At 40.3% G+C, this 19,007-nt stretch overlaps 1 protein-coding gene across 2 annotated transcripts in view; it reads left to right on the plus strand.

The window, feature by feature from the left end:
* Positions 1–19,007, plus strand: part of DISP1 (dispatched RND transporter family member 1) — a 135,863-nt gene that overhangs the window by 97,409 nt on the left and 19,447 nt on the right. For both annotated transcript variants that reach the window (XM_054576631.1, XM_054576632.1), the window contains one exon: positions 18,343–18,372. In XM_054576631.1, coding sequence (XP_054432606.1) covers positions 18,343–18,372 — 30 coding nt within the window. The remainder of the gene's footprint in view (positions 1–18,342; positions 18,373–19,007) is intronic.

The raw sequence follows: 19,007 nt of genomic DNA on the forward strand, positions 1-19,007 counted from the left end.
AAGTGAGTTTGGCAGTCCCTTTGAGTGAAGGCCTATTTTATTGGTAGGACTTCTTTGAGAGACTTTTATGTTATAAATGAACAGACTTTAGAGTGTGCTATGCCATGGAATGCATGGCACAGCCCATAATATATTTCAGAATATAAGCCTTGGTCATCTTTTATTTTAACAATAAATGTCAAGGAACAATGCCCTTCTTATTTTATAAAATTAATTAGTATAACATTTTGCAATGAAGTAATACATTTCTTTACCCACTTTCCATGTTATTGCTAGGGTGTGTTTAGCAGGTACTAGAGAGTGAAGAATGAAAAAGGAATGGTTCAAATGTCCTCTTTTTCATTGCGGTTAAAAATAAAGTTTAAATAAGTAAAATATTTGGCAAACAATACAACTAAAAGACATTGTTAGGGATCAGCTACATCTCTAATTCCAGGAAAAAAGCAATTATCTCTTGTATCTTCTTTCCAAACTTAAGTGGATTGTTAAGTGTAATTTAAAAGAATTTATAGAGCTTAACATTTACAGGAGAATTTTGATTTCTATACTGTTTTGTGTTCTTTTCAGCAAAATTGATTCTATAAAATTATATATTTCTAAAAAATATACAAGCCAGATAATTAAGCAATTGCTTGGTATTTTGGAGTTTGAAATATAGCCTACTGCCTGGGGCATATTTGGAACTCAAATATTTGTTGCATAAATGATTACAGAAAAAAAAGTTCTCAGAATATTTTTACTGGGGAAAGTTCACAAAGCTTAAATTAAAAAATAAAAACATAAAACCTTCACAAAGTTAGATTGGTCACTGCCAGCAAGCAGCTTATAGTGTGTAGCAGGAGAGAGATGATTAAGGCAAAGATAACCATGCTCTCTGAGGACCCAAAGCAAAGGCCAGAGGGTCATGGGAGTGCCCGAGAGGGAGACAGAGTCACAGGAGAGCGTAGAGAAAAGCATCGTGGGAGATGGCAGGGTCTTTCAGAAAATACCAGGAGCCCAGCTGCCTGAAGTGTGGGGACAGGTGGCCCGGAGGACTGAGAGTGGGAACAGCCTGGAGAAGGGGCCAGAGGAGGCCTCCCAGGGCATTGTGCCCACCGGGTTCGTTTCATTTGACCTTGGGAGGCCAACACACTGTCGTTAGTCAAAGAAGCCTGCTCCCTGGAAACAGTAGGTGCTGAATGTCGTGTTTTCATTTATGTGTTTATTCATTAAGTATGTAATTAAATATCTAAGTACTGTATATGCAGTAATTGCATAGTTCGAACACCTTTGATTCATTGATATTTCCCTAGGTTTGTTGAACCAATTCCTTTGTTGCGAATATTTATCTCCGGGGGCCTAGCAAGGTGCCAGGCATTTAGTCAACACTCAGAAATTAATGGCTGAATGAACTGAAGAAATAATTGAGCATCAGTCCAGTCCTTCTTCTGCAGAGCTTCATTTTATGACGTTTTAATTCAATAATAAAAACCGGTCACCATTGGTCCAGTGTAGTGAGATATTTGCCAGACAGTGGGAGAAGGTTCGAAGGCTTTGTTTCCTTCCAAAAGCTGTTTCATTATTGTTGATTGAGTTTATTTTGGACATACCGCGTCCTGTCCTTTAAGTTTCTCACCCCCCTATACACTGGTTTCTGACTTTATAAGAAATTACAGCCTTACTCATGAAGAGGAAAGAAAGAAAAGCTGGAGACCCACTCCACTCCCGCAGGTCCTGAGCTGCTCTCACGTTTGATTCTGGAGTCCCTTTGAGAAACGCTGGGCGGGGCCAGGAGACCGAGGGCCTGGGAGAGTCAGTGGGGGGGAAACCTTCCTGTTTGCTCATCCCCGGCCACCTGCCGGGTATTTGCAGATCTAGTATAAGTGATTTTAGAAGCAATCAGCAAATTATAAAACTGGTGGATGAAACAAATTCCTGAATTAGAGCTTGGCCTTATCTCCAAGCTCTACTATGTGTTCATACATATTTCATGAATTTGGAAGGTAGAATAAAATGAGAGGGTCCCGGACCAGCTGTGATGCCTGATTCTGCGCGAATCTGCTGAGTCGTTGGATTGGTTAACGCAGTTTGTTTTCTCCATTGAAGCGGGGCAGGGCTCCAGCAGCTCCCAAATAGCATCATGAGAGTCAAGCATGATGCTTTCTCTAGGAATGTGAGCCATTTGCTGTTTCTAAGCACTGTTCTGTGTGTCGGGTGAGAAGCGGCACGGGTGGACAGTTAACACATTCATCCCTTCAGACCCTGTGTGTGTGTCTGCGGTCACTGGGCCCTGCCCAGCCCCTTCCTCAAACACTGCCTTCATTATGCCACTCCTCTCCCTGCTCCGAAACCTTCCGCATCTCCCCGGACTCCTTGACCTGCCACTGAAAGTCCCTTTAAGGGATGGCATGTGTTTGGAGAAGGAAGGGTGTTCGGGAGGAGAGACCTTCCAGCCCTGGACGGGAACAAGGTCACGGAGCCCGGTGAATGAGACTACTGGAACGCACGTTTACCCCTGCGCTTGGGAAGGTTAAACAGAAATCTGATCAATGGCTGTGTCTTCGTGTCCACTTACATTCAATTGACAGCTGGACTCATCATTTTGGGGGGACCTGGCCGACACAATATTCTGGGCCTTTCTTAGGTAGACTTTGGTTTTTAGTGGTCAGCCATTGATTGGCTGACCACATGGGCCACCAGAAACTGAACTACTCCATTGCAAAGCTATCCCTGGGAGAGATTTATTTAAATGTATTATTTGGTTGCTATAATGCTCCCTGCCTTCAACACAGAGTTCACCCTCCTTTAAGCTTCAAATTATATGATTTTTTTTTTTAACTTACTTCCTTACCCCAGCCTCCTCCCAAACCTTCAAAGTCTAGTGCTTGGTATCCTGGCTTGAGAATTTTAGTCTTCATTCCAGCATTCCATGCTCTTAAGTTAGTTAAGTTTAATAAGATTTTTCTGGCTTTCTTATGAGCTTTTCTTGGATCTCTTCTTAGTGATTATTATTCACATCTTATTAAGAAAAGTATAATCCGTACTCTCATTTAGCATGTTTTGTACAGGGCTCAGGGCAACAGCCTGGCATGGAGAGGCTCGAGTTGAAGGGCAAGTGCTTTATAATTGAGTGCACCTTGAAAATGTAACACGTGGGGCTGTTTGCTCTATAACCTTCAACCAACCCATGCAGAGCTAACTTCATGGGCTGAGGATGAATGTTTTCTTTTAACCCAAGCTACTTTTCAACCATTTTAAAATATTTTTAATTACCTGGTTGTCCTTTTGGAATTCTAATTGCTTTAAAGTCTTTCTTAAAAAATAAAAATGGCACTGAGCCTCCCCTTTGGGGTGTGCAGTGCGCGGGGCCGGGGCCGTGTGGGGCGCTGACCTTTCGTGCCCCGCCTCGCTCCCCCTTGTAAGTGGCAGAGACAAAATGTGTGTGAAAATGAATTTCCCATGACCTGCTTTCCTCACCTTTCAGTGACCAGCAGAAGAGCTGCCCTTTAACTGGTGATCTGTTAGGCCTTGGAACTCTATCTTTTTAAGGAGAAATAATAATAGAAGAGGAAGATATGCTTTTCCCCATTCTCATCCAATTGTGTATAACACAATAACACAATTCCTTCCTTGTTTAACAAAATAACTAAGGAAAAAACATCACCTTTTTCTCTTCTTGTCCATCATCTTCTTCTTCTTTTTTTTCCTTTTTTTTTTTTTTTTTTTTGCTTGCTTCTTAGGACCAGGCTCTACTAATAAAAGAAAAAAATTTTTCTTAAGTTAAGTTGGAACTCAAGCTGTTCCATGAGAGTCTGATTTGTTCCAGCGTTTTAGGGGGTCTCAAGTCTGAGTGGGACAGACAGACTCATATACATTATACACAAAACATATTTTTCTGAGAATACTGGGATTTTTCTTTCGCCAACAAGTTTGGTTAAGTTGGCGTGGGACTTTATAAGTATGTGCAAAATGCACATTTTTTTAAATCATTGTTCCCTGCATTTCTTATCACATCTCTGCAGTATTCTTAATGTCTCTAGATTTTGCAAATTATTTAACAACAAAATTGGAGGTGAGTTTTCTTAGCTAATCAGTAGGAGCCACTGAATGCCTCAGTGGGCCTTACAGTAGGTAGAAGAAAAGGACAGCCCTGTGACTATGCTATTTCCATGACTTCACCATGACCGGGACGTCCCGGGCAGGCCATCTGTGCATCTGGTGATTATCTGCACAATAATGTGATTAGTAATGACCTTGCACAGTGCTTGCTAGGTGACAAGCACTTGGTAATTGTTTCTTCAACTACTGCTAAAACATTAAAAAAATGTTTTAGCCCCCCCCAAAAATTATAATAATTCACTCTTTTATGTCTGAGCAGCACGAAACCTAAGCAGAAAGGTTTCAAATCAGACAGGCTAGGACTCAGATCTAGGCTCCACTGCTTATTATGAACCATTTAGTTAACCTTTTACACACTACAATTTTTTCAAATTTAGTTTCTTCATCTATAAAATGACGAATTCCTTGGGTTGTTTTCAGGATTAAATTAGAGAGTGGGTGTAAAGTATAGCGCAGTGCCTGGTATATAGCAAGGGCTTAGTGAAATCATTAGTGCTGTATTATAAATTTGAGACTTTATGTGAGTAAAGTCCATTTTCTTCACCAAAGATACAATATAATGCCCAACCAAGTTCCAGTTCATAATTTTAAAAAATCTCTACACTCAGAGACTATTCATATTTTGGAATATTTTAGAATAGTTTTAGTAACGATAAAACAGTATTAAAATTCTCAGGTTATTTTGTCATAAAACTACATAAAGGAGATACTCGAGATAGCAGAATAAGAAATAATTTACCTCCCTCCCAACTGTTAAACATTTTAAATCTTCGCTTCCTGCCTGTATTGCTCACTGTACTGGACGTCCCTGTATTCACAAGAGCCTGTAGGACATCTTCATTTAAACGTTCTGCCCAAGTGTTGGAAAGCACCATCTAATCCATAAATGAAAGCGCATGCACCTTTGTTAATTATACTTAAGTAAGCATAGACACGTATTATAACCAGATATTATTGACTCAGGCAAGATCTTGAGCTTTGGAAGAGACTAAAAAATATAAGGAAGCCCAACAACATGGAATTTTAAATAATCTATTCAAAAGTAACATAGTAATAGATAATAGCACCAAGAGTGGTTTTGCTATATATAGATCTACAACTTTGTCACTCATCAAAGACCTTTTATAAGTAATCTGAGATCTCTGCAAGTCATTTGCACAGAAATTTCTAAAATTTCAAGACAAGAGATGAATTAAGACTCATCTAAGAGTTGTCCATTTAAAAAGGTATTGATACTTCATCTTTATATATTTTCCTAAACTTGAGCTAACTTGAATTTTAACTATCTAAGGTTCTACTTAAACTTTTATTTTTGGCTGTCTTAAAAAGGTGAGGCTTTAGGCAAAACTAACCTGTGAAGCCCGAATGTTGCTTACCTTTGGGGGCAGGATATGATGAATGATTGGAAAGGGTCCAAGGGAGCTCACAGGATGCTGGGAAAAGTCCTCCATCTTGATCTGATCGGTGGTTACATGGATGTATTGTATACACATGTAAAGACACATCAAGCTGAGCACTTCAACTTTGTGCTTCTTACTGAAGAGCTGGTGAAATAGGAATACTTTAAAAGAATGACATAAGGGATATAAGAATCTCCCTCTTAATCCTTTCACCTTCTTAGCCAGTCCGTATGCACTTGGAAGTCAGGGACAATATTCTATTAATTTTTACATTCCTGGTTACGTAGTGGGAGGGATATGGGAGGCAAGGGGAAGGCTTAAGGGCTAGCTAGTATACTCACCTCCTCCTAGGAGAGATTCCCCATAAACCCAGCTCCACTGTGAACTGCCACTGAGATGTTTATATGTTTCCTTACATCTGCTTTTCTTGATTTGCAGATAGCAAAGTTCAGTTGCATTTCTCTTTTCAGAATCTAAAAAGTAGAGCATTTTGTGATACGATCCCATTTGTGCACATATCCTAGGTCATGTCTTCCCCCTAATGTCTGTCAGCCTCTCGTCTTCCTCGTTTGGTTCTTGAGAAGACGTAGCTTTACTTCTTGCTGCCCAACACACACGTGGTAGATTGGAACTTCTACGACGGAGAAGAGATGACAAAGCCATGATTTAATGATGCTGAGGAAACAAAGGGTGTCCTCAGGCAGCCTTCCTCAGGGAAGGCGCTAACTCATCTTTTCCGTCCCTCTGCCAAAGAGTTTATCACAGATGTGAGCCAAGCTTATAAAAACATTTGTTTTCCATGCGGAAGAGCCAGATCTGGGGCCAGGAAGGAGCTGAGAAGGTGTTTTTAACATTTATGACAAGAAGGAGTCCTTGGGTTGTACATGGGTAAGCCTCTTCCTCCAAAATATTTCAATATAAGGCAGACTCTGTGGAAATTGACTGTGCTCAGCCCACTGGGAACTGAATGCAAGTTTGCTTTGTAAGAAGTAGCCTATGCACAAGGAAAGTGTGTAGGAGTCTTGTTGTAATTCTGCTGCCCGTGAGTGTCATGCCCTTGAGTTGTTCCATGATCAGATTGTCCTGAGTGAGCAAGAAGACTTCTGAAATTTCCTTTAGGATTTTTGTGCTAGACTATAATTTCGCATGTGCACATCATCAGAGAATTAAAGCTCTCCTATTTGGTTGAAGGCCCATTGGATCTTTCATTAACCAGAATTGTTTTCAAGTAACAGATGCAAGAATAGCACTCTAAACCCATTAGTTTTCTAAAGGGAATTAGGATTTCCTACATATTCTGTCGTGGGACTTGCCTCTCTTGAAGCCAAATAACTAAAACAATGTGATTCTGTTAGAAGAATTGGATCAGTGAACTCACTCGGACAGATGAAACAGACCCCAGTGTGTGTAAAACCCTAAAACACGTACCCTCTTGCTGACTCGGGGGGCTTCTGACTTCCGCCCGGCCCCCAATCTCCAATGCGGCCAGACTAATGTTCTTACCTTCTGACAAGCCAGGAAGTCGGGGGCAGCCCCCAGTCAGGAGATAAGAAGGCAGACAACATCCCTCCCTGCCGATGTTTCCATTACTCCCAGTTTCCCCAAACCTGGCTAGCAAAACAGGCACCGACCTACCGAGGGATTTCTGTCCCCACTGTTGTAGTCCTGGAAGGACAGTCTCAGCGTCCGCACTTGTCCCCGTTGATAATTAAACTCGAGGGAACAACTGTTATCTAGGCGGCATCAAACCATAGCCTGCACTAGGCCAGGTCTAGATGGCTCAGCCAGACCACGGGAATTTGGCCGCCTGGCTGCGCAGGCGCATCGTGATCCGCTCACTACGGCCGCAGTGTCAGATGCCGTGTCTTTTATGGAAATGAACTTTCAGGCTCTCCTTTTCTCCTTAAAGCAGGGCTTTTCAGAAGATGGTAACTGAAGCATCTCAAAGTCACAGTAAGTGAAATGGAAAAAACTGATGTCTGAATCAAGGATGACTCTTGAATTACAAAAGAAGTCATAGAAATTACAAAGCAAATGTAAGGCGCATGCCCCAAAAATCGTGTTTTCCCAAACTAGGAAAAAAGATATTTGCCACAATTGTGATGTTTCATAGATTCCATACAGACCTCAAAATAAATAGGAAAATAGATGTGTGTAAGTAAAAGAGACATAGAGAAATGTATTGGAGTAAGTACAGTTGTGAGCATATATAAATAACGGTAAATAGAATGGAACCTTATACAGCTACTAAAATTCATGTTTTCAAGAGATTTTAATTATATGAAAAAAGCTTGTTATCCAAATGGCTAACAGTTTAGACATTCAGTATGATCCTAATTGTGCATATTTAATGTGCATATTTAAACACAAAGGGTAAAATAGTGAAAGGAAATAGATCAAAAAGAATTACAGAGGTTAGATCTGGGTAGTGAGAGTAAGGGTGATTTTTTAAAATACAATGTTCTGCATTTCAGACAAAAAAATGAATGTGGGTTATAATCAGAAAACAAAACCACCATTAAAACAAAATTTATCTTCTCATTAAAGCTGGACGACTCCTTTAAAAATTAAAGTTCATGTTTTAGAACGGGCAAAACATTAAGCAAAAAAGCCTATCCAAGATTTTTTTTTAAATGAAGATTTCACGCTGCCTTTCTTGGATAGTGGATGGGAAACTCAGGAAAGAAGCTTTTGGAAATTTGGAAACACGTCTTTGAACTTGAGCACTGCTGTGTTTGCTCTGCTGGGAACACCCGTCAGGTTGGTGAGCAAGATGGTTCCTGACCCACTTCCCGCCACAGTGTCTTCGAAAACCTGGTGCCCTTTCCTACAGCAGTTCTTCCTTCTTTGACACCTGCTGGTGCTCAGGTGTCCCTCGTACCCGCTCATCGGTCCCCTGTTCAGCTACGTGCACAGACAGGGAGCCCCGCCCCCTCCTCCCAACGAGCACTTTTTCATTAAACCAGTCATCTGGCTGTTTACAACGCCTCTCTCTCCAGCTAAAGAGTGTCATTATTTTTCAAAGCATTTTAACACACTGGTTCTTACCTCCCTTATAGGAGGGCTACTGTTATTGATTATTCACGTGGACTATTTCAGCATAGAATTTTCATTAGGGGAACCCAGCCCTCAGCTTTTGTAGTGGCGGAGCATTAAAACACGCGGGGACCTCAGTGATCCAAAATCCCACAGGAGGATACAGTGGCATTTCACCACAGGGAAAGACCTTAGAAATAATGCAGTCCACTCTCTATTTTACAGATAAGGACAGAAACCAGAGAGGTTAAGGCCCAGGATAAATACCCATGTAGTTCTAGGTCTCCTTATTTCTCACTGGGGTCTTTTTAATACATTCCCCTTGGAATAAGTTCCTAGAGTTTGGTGTGGCATTTGGGCATCTTTGGCATACATCGTAGGTTTGGGCGTTGCAAACAGAAGCTACGCCATTGTAGCTGGACGAGTGGACTGAGTTTCAGGCTTCAGCCAAGCTGTCCTGGTACCACAGGGTCACAAGGCCTCCACTGCAGCGTGAGAACCCGGGGTTCCCCTCCGGGTCGGGTGGCCGTCATTTTTCTTCAGAACATTCTCGGTTGTGCTCAGTCTCATTCCGTGAAGCTTAGTTGTGGGTGCGTGTTTTTGTTTTTGTTTTTAAAACCTTAGACTTTTGGCTGAAAAGAAGACCCTTTTCTATCAGTATTGTTTTTATAAAATTTGTGTTGAGTTTTGCTTTGATCTTTATTAAAGCTTTTGACAGTTATTTGAGCTACCTAAATTTAATTTTTAAGCTAAAGGATGAATATGAGAAACTGTAGGTAAGGACGAAAAATCAATTTGCTATATATTGTTGTTCTTAAAAGCATAACTAAAGAATTTCTGTAGAAGTTGAGGGAATACTCTGTTCTCCTGGCTAGTAAAATAAAGATATCACAACAGCTGCAAGGTATTGGTTACACTGTTGGAATTCATTTTGATACAGTGGATTTTTATTATTTTTTTTTAACTTCCCTCCATGTTGGTTTTTTTTTAATAGCAGGTGTGACTTTTAACCTTCCCAACTGCAACTTGTACTATAATATTGAGTGATTTTGTAGGGGAAAAATAATCCAAAAAATGTGGGAAATTAATTTAAGAAAAATTAATAATCTTTCCTTGTAATTTTGAGCTCAAGTAATAGCTTTTACATTAAACAGAATATAGACATGTTATTCTAAAAATTGAGAACCAGCAAATATTGGAAGAGAAGACAATTGGCAAGTGTATGAATTGTGATTGTTTATACTTTTGATTTCTGGTCTAATTGATGGAGGCTTTGTCCTATTAGTAAAATAGATAACAAACTTATTTTCAGAAATGCACATATATTTGCACTGAGGTTATAATTAATATTTATATAATTTGTACAGTTTGTAATGAAAATGCCAAACATTTTACTATTTTATAGATGAGATTCATGAAATTTTGAAAATGGAGAAATGCGTGTGGGTCTTATTTTAATAAAACTAGTGAAATATATTTGTTGAATCTGGCTTAATGTAAGCCTCACAAATGTACTTATACTTTTGTATAAGTACTTATACAAAATGTACTTATAAAGATGGTACTGACAAAATTGTGCCATCAACCTCCAGACTAATCTTTTGGACCGCCTTGTGTTATAAACCAAAACGTCACTAACTTCACCACGGTAGGCCCCACTACTATTTTAATTCATTATATAAAAATGCATTAAGTACAGTTTTAAGCATCTCTAACTGTACTTAAGGTACATCGTTATATGTAAATATTAAACAGCAGTGTGGAAATGTGTTGTAATGTACATAGGATATATACGTGTAAACCTTGGTTTATCCAAAATGTCATCAGAATATTTTCTTGGAACACCATCTATATTTCAGACAATTGATACTCACAGTTTCGATTCATATATTTAGAAGAACCTCAGAGGCTTTCTGAGTCATTGCAGGAAGATGTAGTCTTTTCCGTTTTTCTCCCTGGGCTCCGTGTACCTGGGACACGGCGCGGGCCCCCAGCCCCGCCTCCTTCTCCTAGCGCCTCCCCTTCCCACCGCACCCTGCACGCTGCCACCACGCCACTCTCCAAAGAGTGTGCTCACCGTACGCGTTCTTGCTCAGGAAGTTTTAGCAGCTCCCGATTTGTATTACCCTTTCGGGTTTCCTGCTCTCATCCCAACAGCCCCGACTCCAATAGGCCGCCCTCCTCACTCTTCTGCCGCGGCAAGGCCTATTGACGTTGCTCATCCTGCCAGGCGACGCTGTCTAGCATAGGCCTTTATCTACCCCAAACCTACCTGTCCTTTAAGACCCAGCTCAAATTCTACTTCTATGTCAAGGTCAGGAGCTACTTTTTGGATTTCTCTGTTCCAAGACTGCCTCCCTATTCCCCACGCACTTAAATGTTTGTACTGCACCTTTAAGTTCTGATTATCTGCGTGTATTATTCTCTAATTGTTTCTTGTCTGGAGGTCACATTTTCCTGGCAGATTGTCCCAGGCAGTGGTTCAAGCTCTGACCATGTGGTTTCTGCTCCAAGTCCTACTGAACCAGACCCTGGGGAAGGGCCTGGAACGCCTGTTTTTAATAAGCTACCCAGGTGATTCCAATGATGATCAAATTACTTGATGTCACTTAACTGTGTAGTAAATATTTGAGTTGACAGAATGAACAATGGATGTCATATTAAGTGAATTTTTCAGTTCTTTGAAAACTTATGCTCTGTGTATAATGTTACTTTTTTTCATCTAGTTCAGTTAGCTAGGGTGCCCCATTCTCCCCAAATTCAGTATCAGTGGGAGATGTTTTCAAATAAAATATTTCAGCCACAAATACATAAATGAATACATAGGCAATGTCCCTTTCTAAAAATTCTTTTCACTTCTTAATTATACAACTAATTCATGAACATGTTCTCACAAAGAATTCCAAAATACCAAAACTCACTCTTGATTTCTTCTCCCGTGGCAAACAGAGCTATCAATTTGCCATATTCACTACTGAATTTTTAAATACATTCACATATTTTGTATTTTGTGTTTCTCATAAACTCAGGATGAATTGTTTTGAAACTTCTCACTTTCTCTTAGCCTTCTTTCCATATCAGTGTGTGTGTGTGTGTGTGTGTGTGTGTGTGTATTTCTGTATTCATTCTGTATAGCATTCCATAGTATGGATGAACCAACATTTATTTAAGCACCTTCTATTAATAGAAGGACATTTAGGTTGCTGTCACCTATTTCCCGTGTTGTAAACCTCAGCGAACATCCTTGCTTATACCTTCTTGTGAATAGGTACCATGTGCTCTGGAATAAGTTCTTCCTACTCTCCCTGCCTTCCAATTTTGAGTTCACAAGAATATCTCCTAGCTTGCATCAGATTTCCAAGTTGTGGCCCAAATAAGCAAGGATCAAGTCAGGAAATTTGCCTTCTAGACCTCATTCTCCATGGACTTACTCTGGGATTGTAGACCTTTTCCTCCTTTGTTACATAAAGGCGTTAGGTGGGATGACCTTTACGGTCCCTTACGGTTCTAATATTCAATCTGTCATTCAGTTAGGCACATGGGCGTGATGCCATTTATTTCTTATATTCAGCTAGTGGCAAGCACCATTTGATTCCTGTAAAGTAAATCATAAAGTTCCCAGTGCCTATGTTTGCAGGGCCATTACGCTTTATTTCATGTTAGTCTTCTGTGCTACACCTTAATGGAGGCTTCGATGCCATTTCTAGTTGAACTAGTAGTAATAGTAGTGGTAGCAGGAGTCAACGCTTTTTTTCTTTTAGATAACATTCAGTATTTTACAGAAACCTGTTTTTCATACCAGCTCATTTTTAGGTATTATCCATTTCTCCCAAATCCTGAGAAATTAAAGGACTTGCTCTAGATCATTCAGCTGTTTCAGGGCCCAGATTTCCGCAGATCTTTCGATTCACTAATTTCACCATTTTCTTAAGGGCAGTTTCTGCATACTCAACTGTTTATTTAATACATGCTAAACTTCTTTTTAAATATTTAGAAAGCATTTGGTATTTATTGGGTGATCTTTAAATATTAGTCTTGCGCTCCCAACCTATTCCTCCTGCCTCCTAGGTTATGTTACAGTTTGCGTAGTAGTTGGGATTCTGTTCATATCCACAGTTTCAGACATCAACGTGACCAGTACTTTGAGGCAACATCCCTTGAGCTATCAGGAAATGCATTGCGCAAGTCGTTGTGGTTTGTTATTCTTCAAATCACTTGACAAGACCATAACCATTTAGCTCTGGTGCATGAAAGATGAATTAGAGGCCAGGCTTAGCATGTCTACACGGTTTCTGTTTCATCCTCACAGTAGAACCCAAGTGTGCCGCCGATGACTCATGGGAACACTTAACGATGAGGAGTGGTGTTGTTTTTGTTGGACATCTTTTAAAGAATGCTCATCAAAGTGTGGGTGCTTTATTTCAGGCACTTTCTTCCTAACGTACCAGCACTGAACTCAAGTTATTGCTTGTAGAATATTTGTGAAAAGGCAACATGGCGCAGTCTAATGGGACTGTTGAGACTCAAATGTGCTACCCAAAGCACTTTTGTACTTAAATTTGGTTCCTACCATGAAGAGGAAAGCATATTTTCTTCCTATTATTTTAGTTGTTCAGCACTACACAAAGCTGGGGTTTTTTTCCTTTTTCTGAGAGCTAGGAAGAGCTCTTTGGAATTGGGGAAAGCTGATACTGTCCCTCTGTAAGTTGTGATATGAATCCTGCGGTCCTGTCAACAGTAGAATTCTCTGGACAGGTGGCATGTTTCCACGTTTCAGCATTCCCGTCTCCCCCACCCTTCCATCTCCCACTCTCGCTCACCCCAAAAATTGTTAAAAGAAAAAGGCAAGGGACAGACTGTTGGCAGCTTTTCCGTTTTTTTCTGTTTCTTGTTCACTTTCTCCCTCCCATACTGCTTCTTTTTTTCTATTACCTTAATTTTTTTTTTCCCTTGGCCTCTGTACCTGCCTTGACTCCCCTCATCTTAATTATCCTGCTTGTGCCTCCTTGTGAGAATTTCCTGGTCTCATTGGCCGTTCCCTTGACTGATATGTGGACAAAAACCACAGGTCACTGGTTACCAGGGTCCTGGAGCCAAGGTTCCCAACTGCTATTCCCGTCCTTGGGTGTGAAGTGCCAGGGCCATTTATTACCAGTTACAAGTACCCGAGTTTGCCAGGGCTGTATTTTATTTTACTTTTTTAGGGCAAGCCCTATGTTGCTGTCACCACTTTCATACAGAAAGGCTTTCTTGAGTGGGAGAGAGGGACACTCCACCTAATCCCCTGGGAACTGGGCACAGCCCAAGCCTGGGAGTGTGCCCTGGAACACGCCAACATCATCTGCCCTGGGGCTTCTCCTCGTCAGAAAAAGGCTAAAAGCCTAACTCAAGAACAGGCAGTGCTTCCTGCCTAAGATTATCGTTCGTTTGCTTTTTGGTGCGTGTTTTGACCGTATGGTATTGAAATGTGAAAGAACCATGGAGAAATGTTTCTCTCTATACTAGAGGTTAGAGCTATGTGTTTATTTTTACTAGTTATTTATTGACGTAAGTCAGAAGTGGGTGTGAAAAATCATCCCGCAGGTTTTATTGGATGGATAGAAAAAGTAGCAAATTGGAGAGATTTCACACATGGAGGAAGACTGCTCTTGTTGGTTAAAAATGTGGGGTGGGTTCCCTGCCTGCTTCCCTTCTCAGATGTTTTCTGGTAAGAGGGTGCAAAGGAAGAATGAAAGATAACAGCACAGTGAATCAAAGCGATTTCATGTCATACCTGTAGCTGTGGTTTGGAGTCCCAGACATCTGCTTGTCATGTCCAAGAAAACTTCAAAGGGATCTCATGTTTTCCCAGGAGGTATCTTTGTGGTAACCTCAATTTTTCTTCTTCAATTGATGTCAACAATCTCTACTTACGGTCTCAAGTTTAACATAAAATGAAGTCTTTACTCAAGCGGAAAGAATGTGATGAATCTAGTCATTTCTGTCTGTAAGGAGGGAACTAGTCCCAGATCCATGAATGTCTCAGTGAAGAAAAAAAAAAAAAGAAAGTTAGCAGGGGTAAGTAAGAAAAAAGAGAATATTTACATTTATTACAACTCAAAATGTGTATAGTAAAATATCATTTCTTTGCAACCGCATGGTATGATCTAGCCCAGTGACGCTGAGGATAATTTTAAACCTAAAGATAGCAAAGTCTATTAACTTATGGAAATTCAAGAGGTGGTTTTGAGGCTGCCTAACCTCAGAACGGGGAGTAAAAAATTAAGGCTTTGTGTACAAGTCAAGTGATTTGCTTTTGTTCAGTGTCTCTCTTTCTCGCTCTGTAAAAATAAATTTTCTCTCACAACTCATTGATTGCTTCATTGTTGGTATTCAGAGAGCACATTCTTTAAAAGTCAGTGGACGTGTGGTAATGCGATAGATGCACAGTTCTGAAAGTCCCGGAAACCTTTAACTTGTATACTTAAAATGGATTAATTACGTGGTCTGTGAATTATATCTCAATAAAACTGTTATATTTTTAGAAGTCAATATGTCATTATATTTTGAAATATTATGGGTTTTTGGTAGATTTATCCCCCAAATTAAATGTTCTTAACGACTTCTTCAGCAGTAAACATTTTTATTGACAGCGTGGCCGGCCACGCGAGGGCAAGGGCTGTGCCCCAGCCTCTGCCTCCACACGCTCCCCTCCCGGTGCTGGGCAGGTGTGCTTCCTAACCTCGTGTGCACTGGCCGGGCTGGCGTTCCTAATCAGGCCACGCAATTCCAATTCTAATATAATCCATTTATGTATACATTCTAAAAGAGTTAATTTTTTTTGAAAAGAAAATTGTAGATTTTGGAAAGACTAGATAAAGGTAAATTGCTCTGAAAAAACCGATACTGGATTAGGCATGAGAGAGGCAGTTGTAAAAGATTTGGGGGGACTCATCAACACTGAGATGTGTGTTGTAGGCAAGCATCCTAGGTCCTCCCGAAGACTGGACCCCGCAGGCCGTGCAGGCTGGCGCGGCGGGTGAGAAAGACTGGCGGCTGAGCTAACATTTACGTTACAATTAGATATTTCAGGAATGGCACTTTTTTAGGATTTTTTCACTCGAATAAACGTTTTTGTTCATCATCAAATTAATGGTCCCTGCAGCATTGAATGAGAGTGCCTTTCCAGTAGAAGTTAGAGGCACAAACAAGATCTTACAAAACGTAGTCAAGTGGTGGAGTTTAGGATTAACAGATGAGAATGGGATGAAGTTACAATGTGTGTGTGTAACAGAAAGAGTGAGAGAAACAGAAAACAAAATTTACCTACACAGATATTTATGTTCCCATGTTTTTGCTATCCAGCAACTATTGGCTTCAGAGCCTGCAAAAAGGAACAAAAGGTGCTTATTTATTAACCCAGCAAATTGTGATCTGATAGTCACAAAGGACCACACATTATCCTAGGTCTTGGCAATGTGAAAACAAGTAAGATATGGTCCCTCTTTACAGCTTTAATGTATTTTTCAGTTTTTAGACGTGACTTCTCTTTACTATACGTATATGAAAAGAATGCAATTTGCGGTATTCTTTTGTAAGGAAGTGGATAGTCAGTCTCTTATTTATTCTTAAAGCACCAAGTTTTGCTATTCTTCCTGGAAACCCTGACTTTAATTTCCATATCTTCCAAAAGAAAGGATACTTCTTTTCCCGTATGACAGGTGAATGCTTTATGATTATCTCCGTGTTGTTGGTTTTCTATCCCCCTTGGTTTTACAGGCAGAAACACACAAGACAGGGTAAGTTAGGCACCAAGAGGTGGGAGTCCTTACTCAGCTCCCCTCCTATGACCCCGAATGACCAAAGGCAAACAGGCCCATCTCAGCCAGGGGACTGGGATGGAGTGGACTCTGGATTCTCTATTTCCGGTGCTTATGATCTCTGAGGTGGTGCCTTCTCCTTGATTTTAGTATTTTTGATGGACCTAATGTCCCTAATGAGGACATATATATCAGACACAAAGTTTGGAATAGATGCCTCTTTCATAGAGATAGGTTAATACAAAGTACATTCTAGGATATAAGCTCCATGAAGTTTGAGACCATGTTGGTCTCACTCATGGCTATATCAGGAGTTAAATAACTATTTTTTTAAAAAATGAATACATATATATTAGAAATGTAAATGGAGAGGGAAAATAAGAAAGAAAAATTTAGATCTCAAAATGGGGTTCTTACTATTGTAAGAGTAATAGCTTGGAAGAAAGACTAGAAGACAGATTGTTGCATATTGCTGTTTCCTCAAAGTATGGGACAGCCTGGTAGAAGATTTCAGGTTAGTAGATTTTACACAGGTAGGAAATTTATTCATTTAGTCAGCAAATATTTAAGTATCCTCTATATTAGTGTAATGGTTATCAAACTTCTTGATCTTAGGATCCCTTTACACTCTCAAAACTTACTAGGTATCCAAAGAGCTTTCGTTTATATGGGTTATGTCTGATATGTAGTATACTGGGATTGCAATGGAGAAATTCAAAATTTTTAACTTGTTAACTCACTTAAAATAACAATAAGTCCTTCACATATTAACTAATATAAATAACATTTTATGAAAAATAATATATTTTCTAAAACAAAAAATATAATGAGATGACTAGCATAGTTTCACATTTTTGCAGTTCTCTTTTATAACGGGGCTCAACAGAAGGCAGCAGGATTCTCATATCTGCTTCTACAGTCAGTCTGTTGCAACGTGCTGTTTGGTTAAAATACAGGAAATGACATAGAAAACTCTATAATATATGAAATTAAGTAGAAAATCCAGCCTTACACAAGTGTGGAGTTTGAAAAGAGAGGGTCTTCCGGCCACAGTATGAAAACACTGCACCCGAGAACAGTGGAATATGAGTAATGAATTTTGTTTGTTCACCAAATATTTACTAAGTGCTTACCATGTGCCAGAAAATTGGGGGTTGGGGGGGGAATCTCGTAAGAATATGGAGGTTGGGGCTGAATCGGATTTGGGGTTTCTTTAGATGACCGACCCACTCTATGGAGGGGATGGGGGTACAAAGGCTGAGAGGGGAAAAAACAGAGTGTGGGAAGAGCAAAGTACGTGCCAGTACTTGTTAAAGTGGATCTGGAGTTAGATACTAAGCAATTGAAAGATGGAGGAGCAGCTCCTCAGTCTCAAAGAAGGAATATATTTGGTACAAGAAAGTATTGCCCTAGGTGGTGTGACTCAGTGGATTGAGCACCGGCTTGTGAATCGAAAGGATGCCGGTTTGATTCCCAGTCAGGGCACATGCCTGGGTTGTGGGCTAGGTCCCCAGTTGGAGGCACGTGAGAGGCAACCAATCGATGTTTCTCTCCCTCTCTTTCTCCCGCCCTTCCCCTCTCTCTAAAAATAAATAAAATCGTTTTTTAAAAAAGGAAAGTATCAATGCCCTATTTTTAAAAAAAGGTGTTGGAAGATCCTTGATAAGTCAGATTGCAGCTCAGCTTGGAGACGGGTGTGGATTCTTAGGAGGGAGATGAGTGAGTCCGTGGCTGTAGCTGGAGAACGTTGCGCAGCGTGGCTGCCCCCGTTAGGAGGGCGTGCAGGTGCTGCGTGCTGCCCAGCCGTGCCGGCACCCTCCCACCTGGGGGACCAGATGGCCAGCCTTCACTGTCAGCTCCAGGTGTGCTGAAAACCTCTGCTGTCTTTTTTTAACCCGTCCAGGATTCTTCCCAAAGGAGAGAGAAGTAAAATGTTGACTACATACATACATACTAAGCTTTTATCTTACGGTGCACTATCTGATGGTTTTTCCTTTGCTCTTTTTCAGACCATCCAGACCTTTCAAGTTACCAAAAAGGTAAGGTAACCTGGACCATCTTATTCACTAACCATCGTATTTGCATACCTTTCCCCTTCTAGTATTTTCTCCCCATTTTGCTGCTGTTTCTACCTTCCTCGCCATATTTTTATGAAGAAAAAATAAATTTTCCCTGCGCTGGCTGCTTGAGGAACCCTGTATCTCCAAAAGTGCTTCTAATCTCCAGGCAGCTTTATAGCGTTTCAATTCTGTTTGTGTTTAATTATTTACATTTGCCTGATTCTTTGAGTTCCTTCCTGGAAGGGATTGGCTTCTTGGTGCCCTACTTGTTGAGAAGAATTAATATTTTGCCAATTTCCATGGCTTGAATTCGTGGAGCATTTTTTCCCAAAGTGTTGGATATGTTTCTTCCCATTCTGTTACCATATTAAGATGGAGACATTCTTTTACATGGAAATTTAAAGTTCTATCTTTTCAGTGGAAGAGCAACATTTTGAGTGGATAAAAGTGGATAAAAGTCTTGTCAGATGTTCCAGGTATAATAGTATTACACCTTAGGAAGCTCTAAGTGATCTTTGAAATTCACTTGCTAAAAAAGCTCCGATGTGATAACTCTGAAGCCTGCCTTGGGCAAATTATCGTGTTTTTGGAGAAAAATTACTACGTAAACTTTA

This window comes from Pteronotus mesoamericanus, unplaced genomic scaffold (genome assembly GCF_021234165.1).
Source record: "Pteronotus mesoamericanus isolate MK-2021 breed Mesoamerican mustached bat unplaced genomic scaffold, CSHL_Meso_final contig_347, whole genome shotgun sequence".
Classification (NCBI taxonomy): domain Eukaryota; kingdom Metazoa; phylum Chordata; class Mammalia; order Chiroptera; family Mormoopidae; genus Pteronotus; species Pteronotus mesoamericanus.